Raw genomic sequence first — 7,321 nt, forward strand, 5'->3', positions numbered from 1 at the left:
ACACACACACACACTCAAACTTGACAGCAGGTAAATAGACACACTTCTGCCTCTCTCTTGCTCCCACACACATTTGAATGATTTATTTATGATATTTATAGACACAAAGTGATGGTGACAGGAGGAAATGTAAAACACAGTATAAGACATTTAACACAGCAGTATATAAACTTTACAAACACACTATTGTGTAGCTGAAAACAGATGTGAAGACAATTTACAGTGTTTATTGATCAACTGTCAACAACTCCATGAACTCACTCTATGAACAGATAATAACGGTATTACAAAGGTGTGTCAACCAAAACAGCCCTGGTCTGGCTCATTATTATTTAATGTTTTCAACAAAGGGGATATGCCCCCTGCTGGAATTCAGTTTAGAAAACATGTTGGAAACTAAATCCAAAGAGACAATTTGGTCAGTTACCATCATACATCAGTTGCACTGGATCAATAGAACTGACACTAACAAACTTATGATACTGGGCTCCACACAGGGAAATTCAAATGTCTCTCCCTTCCACCTCAACTTCTAATAATTAAGAGATTTTTGTATTATGAATTCTTGTCTTGTGATGTAAAAGCCTCAAATGTTGCAGTGACCTGACAACTAACAAAAACATTATAACTGATCTGCCTGTATAGCTGAAATACTGCATTTAAGTTCAGCAATAGATTTATTTGATGGTAAGATCAGTGTTTTAGAGGTGATATATAATAAAATCATAAAAGAGTCAAAACGACCAGGAAGGAAAGGAGTGAGAGAGAGAAAGATAAGAGAGAGAAGTATAATATTAAGTATAACCGTGTCCCCAGACCTCATCACACAAAATATTCCATTTATTAAATGTAATGTGTGTGTAAGGTTCTTAGTCTTTTTTTGTCAAATTCACATGGTAGCCATTGCTGGAGCTAATAAATAATGCTTGAGCTTCAAGCTGTTCAAACAGTGTAAAGATTAAAAAAGTAATTATTAATTGTGGAGGTGAGTGTGGCAGGAGAGAGAGAGGTGGTGCTCATTGAGTAATCTCTCCTCTCTTAATGCAGAAGTGTGTTGGACCTGAGTGGGCTGCCACACACACACACACACATCAGATAGGACGTCTGGAGCTGACTGTCCAGGACTTTTGAAGAGGGCTATAAAAGCGTCCGATCAGCCAGAAAGCTGAGTTTTGTGTGTTGATGGTGTGTGCAGCTGAGAGAGAATAAAGTTGAGTTGAGTTAACTAACTAACCTGTGGTGCTGGATTGTGTGCTAAGGGATCCCACGGTAGTACTTGCTACATTCATTTACACTTAAAAATAGGGGCGGACCGATATGGGTTTCTTCCTGGCCAATGCAAATATTTAGAGAGGTCCCAATGCCTGATATATAATGTTGATATAAAAAACTAATAAAAATCATGTACAATTTAATTTTGTTCTATGGGAAATTCAGGCATATGTTTGCAGCAGGACGCATTGGAGTTACTGTATAGTACAGAGCTTGACACCAATTTTGTCACCACCTTCCCAAAACTCACAAAGCGCTAACATCATTCCACAGCAGCCTTACTGACATCGCCTGATACCAGATGATTGGCCTGATTATCGATTAATCGGTCTGTCAGGACTTAAAATGTATATGGAGACACCTCAGCAACCAACCACTTACTAAAGATCTAGCAATGCCTTAGTCACTACAACTTAGAAAGTTTCAAAACATTAGCAATAATCAAATGATTAGAGTTCAGATTTTAGTCTCATCAAAGTGAAGATTTTTACAAAAACATCAATATTGGTCAAAAACATCAATATATGTTTGTCCAAGCAACCACACATTACTGCACAAACACAAGCTGTCCCATGGGGAAGTCAAAAACAGCCCTGTAAAACACAACCCATACAACAAAAGTCCTGTGCTTCTTCTCCTCCCCTTGTGCCCATTTTTTGGCCCTTAGACCTTGCTGGCATAGCAATCGCAGTGGTAAATTGCACTGTCACACATTCCTCCTTCCATCGCTCCCTCTCTCTAAGCCTTCTTTTCCAAAACACAGCTGGGTCAGGCAGAGACGGAGGGGAGGCTGGAACAAAACAACGTGTTCAGAATAAAGAGAGAAGCCTCTAGCACAGAAGGAATTACGTGAAAATAAGAAAGAAAAAAGAAACAAGAAGAAAAGAAAAGCATGGGCATTTTAAGACCATGTTTGTAATTTGAAGTCTGTAACATTATTGCACCTTAAATTGGATTATTTAATTACTAGAGACAGTAAGACAAAAGGGGCAAAGTAGTGTGTATCGAATCAGCAGCAAAAAAAGAAATAGAGCAGCAGTTAATCCAGAAGGGACTGTTTTGTTGGCTGTTCTACTCTTATCATAGCATGTAGCTTTATTGCTGCAATCCTGCACAAGATTATTGAAGGCTGCATCAGCTCTGAGGTCAGATAACGCATAACTGACACATAAGCCCCATACGGTGTCAGTACTGGACAGTTACTGTAGGATAAAAAAGTCCCCGTACACATTATAATACTGAAACAGAATTTTCACAGGCAAGAAAATAGACAGCACATGGATTTGGATACAGAGTTAATAAAAAGTAAAAAAATAAAAAGTGCTAATTTTCTCTTAAATTCTAATGATGTTGATAGACGAGACGAGATGAGTGATTTAATTACACAAACACACACACATATATACACCGATCAGCCATAACATTATGAGCAATTACAGGTGAAGTAAACAAGTCTGATTGTTCTCATTATTGTGGCACCTCTCAGTGGGTGGGATGTGTTAGTACTCAAGTTGATGTGTTAGAAGCAGGAAAAATGGGCAAGCGTAGGGATTTGAGCGACTTTGACAAGGGCCAAAACATTATAGCCAAAACATTATGACCACCAAGGTGCCCAGGTGGTCATAATGTTATGGCTAATCAGTGTACTATATGTATACATTCAATCAACTCAAATCAAAGTAAACGAGAGCCCATCTTGCGATGGGATCATATCAGCCGCAACACCCATCAACATGTTGACGTTCTGTCCCACAAGTACCCAGTAGTCATTACTACATTATGACAGGAGTATTTATGTCATAATAGGAGCGGTAAAGAGCAGCAAAAGTGATTTCAGTGAAGGGGATTTAAAGATTTTAAATTATTTGGCATGAATTACCTTCTTCTATCTTTAAAAGATAGGAAGGATTTGTTTCTGAAGATCTTAAACTATACATCTGGACAAATCATTCACACACACACACTTAACTGTTCTGAATAGTGAACTTTCATGTTCACTATTCAGCTTAAGATTTAAAACATTGTTAAAGCTGTGGTCATTTATATAAGAAGAGATTGCATCATAATACAAAGTTATTTACACAAATCATACTATTACAGACTAGCAGTGATCTAAATAGCTGGGAAAAGTAGTCTTTTATAAATATTTTTACATCCACAACAGTTCATTGCAGGAGTAGGTTAGCAATACTTAGACACATTATTTAAATGAAATGTAATTTTAAACTATACCCTTCACTATTTATAAGCAGTACGGATGTAATATAGCAGTATAGAGCTGTGCGTGGTGTATAGCTGGCCTGGCCATGTAGAGTCAATAAGGCAGGCTTTGGTAGTTGTCTAGCTTAACATTTGAAAAGTCAGCAGTCAGCAAGCCTTTCATCACCAGGTGAAATATTTGTAGTCTCAACAAAATCATAAAAGTCTGACTTAACATTACGTAAAACATTTTACTACAACGTGATGTGCTATCAGATTAACAAGTTACTAACATTTGTGTCACATCTCCTGTAACTTGAAAATGCACATATCTGGACTGGAGAACAAAATGAAGTACAAACCTTTGTAGTAGAAAAGACATCTGTCAGTAAGGACAAACCACCTTTTGTTCCACTGCTTTACTCCACTGCTGGCCTGTAGGAACACACGTCACACACTCATATATAATCATAATCATAGTCATCATCATCATTTCTGTCTCTATCATGATTATTGTTATCAACAAATCCCATACACAAGTACTTTCTGTGTAGCTACAGTCTGAAACAGCTTCTGCCTCCCAGCCACAGAACTCCATTACCATCTAAAAACTATATTAAACACATAAAAGTGCCTTATTGTTGCAGTAAGAGATATTCCTATATTAATATTAACATGGCTAGTGTAGCAGGATGAATTCATTGTTGGTTTTGGTCTCTTCAGGGGATATGTTATTTAACCTTGAAATCGCCAAAACTGCTGGAAAGAGACAGGATGCAAATTTGGACTGATGTTAAAAGAATGAGAGCGGGTCGTTCACTAATCGGAAGGTTTCTGGTTTGATCCCCGGCTCCTGCCGCTGCATGTCGAAGTATCCTTTAGCAAGATTCTGAACCCCAAATTGCTCCCTAACGCAGCCATGTGAATGTGCATGAATGAGTTAGTTTCTGTTTGATGGAGTTTGCCATCACTGTGTGAATGTGTAAGAAAGGGCGCATGTGGCATATAGTGTAAAAGTGCTTTGAACGGTCGAAAGATTACAAAGGCGTAATAAAAGTACATGTCCATTTACCATTTACCCCACCTTCATACTTTTAGTCCGACCCCTGTTTCCATCCAGGGGGACAGTGTAGACAATGTAGAGGTCTACAAGTACCTGAGAGTTGACAATAAACTGGACTGGGCTAAGAAAACTTAAGCCCTCTACAGTAAGGACCAAAGCCATCTCGATTTTCTAAGGAGGCTGAGTTCTTTCAACATCTGCCTGAAAATGGTGATGTTCTATGAGTCTGTGGTGGCCAGTGCTATCTCTAGACTCTTTGATGGCGGTGTCAGATAGGAGGATGCTGTCCAAGCTTCATCCATCTTGGACAATTTCTCCCACCCACTCCACAATGAAATGGTCAAACACAGGGGTACTTTCAGTGGAAGACTCATTCCGCTGAGATGCACCCCAGAGTGGTCATTCCTGCCTGTGGCCATCAAACTCTTTAACTCCTCCATCAGAATGTCAAAACTCTGAGTCATCATTCACTAAACGGGTGTTAAATGTTGTTAAATGTGCAATTAGTTCTTTAAGGTGCAATACTGGGTCAATGTGCAATACAATGTCCAATACACCAGATTATTCTGGTATATTATTCAGCCATTCTTTGTAATAATCTATAACTTCGGCAACACCACAATCTCATTACTATTACTATTTAATTTCTGTCGGTACATTCTGGGGTTGGAGATAACATTAATTACTTTGTATATTATTTAGCAGCTATATTGGTATATATTTAGCATAAATTTGCGGATATATTATTTTATTTTGTTTATAAAAGCGTACATAGGTCTTGTTACATTTCTATTTCCATTGTTATTTTTAAGTATATGCTATATGCTTATACAACATTTCTATTCTATATATTTGTTTTAGCATTATTGAATATAAGTATATTTTCTATTCTTAACATTTGTGTGGGAGTTAGCAATCAACTGTAACAATATTATACATTCATCTTATTTCAGAACTGAATAGTGTTATTGGGATGTAATTGGGGTTGGCTGAGAGCCAAATGTTAACGACGGATCCAACGTTAGGCACACTGTCATGGACACAATCCCACAGACAGAGGAAATCGTACAAAGGCACTCCATAATTTCTATGTCTGATTCCTGACCTCTCATCAAATTCCCGGGCTGCCAAAGGTCTGTATTTGATGGCCCTGGCGAATTCAGCGATATAGTAAGTTTGGATGGCAAATATGAACAAAAAAATATTATTAAAAAAAAATTTACTGTTTTTGAAAAAATTAACCCATGCCAGCATTAAAATAGGAAATTGCCTGAAATTCCAAAACTAAACACCTACCAGTAATAATTTGCCATTTTAGAAAATTCTAATTTTTTGCGATGAATACTACCAGTTTAGCGTGGAGTTTGATTGGGTTGATCTTGTGTTTGATATTGATTGTTATATAACAATACACAGGTTCTATCTGTTTTGGCCATTTCTATAAAAAGGAATATATAAGAAGTATTCTTATTCTTCCTCAGGAGTTCACTGTTGGACTTACTTATGTTCCCTTTTATCATTTCAGTTGTTGTTTCACTTGCCATTTTGGGCGTTCTATTTGTTTAAAAAGCTGCAAATTGGAGCTAGTACTTTTATTTTTTAAAATTACTATAGCTGATCTGGCTCACACCACCTAAAACAGTGAACCCATTTCCCTCCCATGAATTCGCAGCGGTAACTTTGCTTCTCCTTAGATGATTACTATCTTGCAATCAGGATGTGGGGGTGGTGGAAGTCATTGCCCTAATTATGAGGTTTTTGCCCCTTCAAATTCCTTTTTACCAAAAAGTAAGCAGAAAAGACATCTGCTGATTTTCCAACGCTTTTTGTAGTCTTTGGCTTTTGTATTTCCCTTGTTACTTCAAAGCAATTTATTATTGACTTTCTGTGAAGTTTGGGGATTCACAAAAGAAGTAGGTTAAAACAATAATTGCGTCAAATCCAAGCAACAGAGGATGAGCTATTCTCCCCCCCCCCCCCCCCTAATTGGAAGTCCCTAGTATGGGTCAAGCTTAAAAAACACTGGATCCTAGAAATTACCACAATGCAACTTGATAGAATCTTTTTCTGGACTGATGTAACATTTGAGAGTTCTTTAATCGTGAGAGTAGAGAGAAAGGTTTTTACCTGCTTGTACAGCCATCCCTGTTTAGTCACCTCTGCTTTGGGATTCCTGCGCATAGAATTTTAGCGCTTCCCAAACGTAGCCGCCTTTCTGGGAGTACGAGACGTCTGCAGGTCAGAAGAAATTTTGTAGAAGAAGAGGAAGCAGGTTTACATATTGGTATATAAGTATCAATTTAATTTTTTGTGGGATTTTCTGCAACCACTGCCAGGGATGGTTAATTTGTGTGTGTGTCTATGAGTATGCTCACCCGGGTGTAAGGCTCAGCTTCGGGAGACAGGTCTGACACCATATTGGCAGTTTTGGAGTATGTGATCTTCTCAGCAGCAGTATTCACCTTCCCACTCATATCCAAATCACAGTGCCTGGACATAAGAGAAAAGGCTTGAGGTCAGTGTTCATCAGTCATTCTTATTGTCTATAGCCTGCCAGCAGATGTGATTGCCACCCCTTCACCAGAGAAAAGACCAATATTTACATGTACCTGACACTGACCTCTAGTGGTGGTCATTCGTGGTAATAATGATTACTGGGTGTCAGATGCAAAGGTAGAAGGAGTGTGAGGAGCAGTGTGTCAACATGTTCCCTTTGGTCCAGTTAAACACTTCAAATGAGCAAGTTCATATTTAAAGGTATCCTTGGATCCCAACAATAATCTGTGT

At 38.2% G+C, this 7,321-nt stretch overlaps 1 protein-coding gene across 1 annotated transcript in view; it reads right to left on the reverse strand.

Moving 5' to 3' along the window:
• plekha6 (pleckstrin homology domain containing, family A member 6) overlaps window positions 1-7,024 on the reverse strand; it is a gene marked incomplete at its 5' end in the record, with an annotated part of 45,751 nt that extends 38,727 nt beyond the window's left edge. The window contains 3 exon segments of the mRNA XM_035661676.1: window positions 3,834-3,906; window positions 6,662-6,766; window positions 6,910-7,024. Coding sequence (XP_035517569.1) covers window positions 3,834-3,906; window positions 6,662-6,766; window positions 6,910-7,024 — 293 coding nt within the window.
• Between the last annotated feature and the right edge of the window lie 297 nt (window positions 7,025-7,321).

Source organism: Morone saxatilis, unplaced genomic scaffold, assembly GCF_004916995.1.
Source record: "Morone saxatilis isolate NCDOM2014 unplaced genomic scaffold, NCSU_SB_2.0 Contig18, whole genome shotgun sequence".
In the NCBI taxonomy this organism is placed as follows: domain Eukaryota; kingdom Metazoa; phylum Chordata; class Actinopteri; family Moronidae; genus Morone; species Morone saxatilis.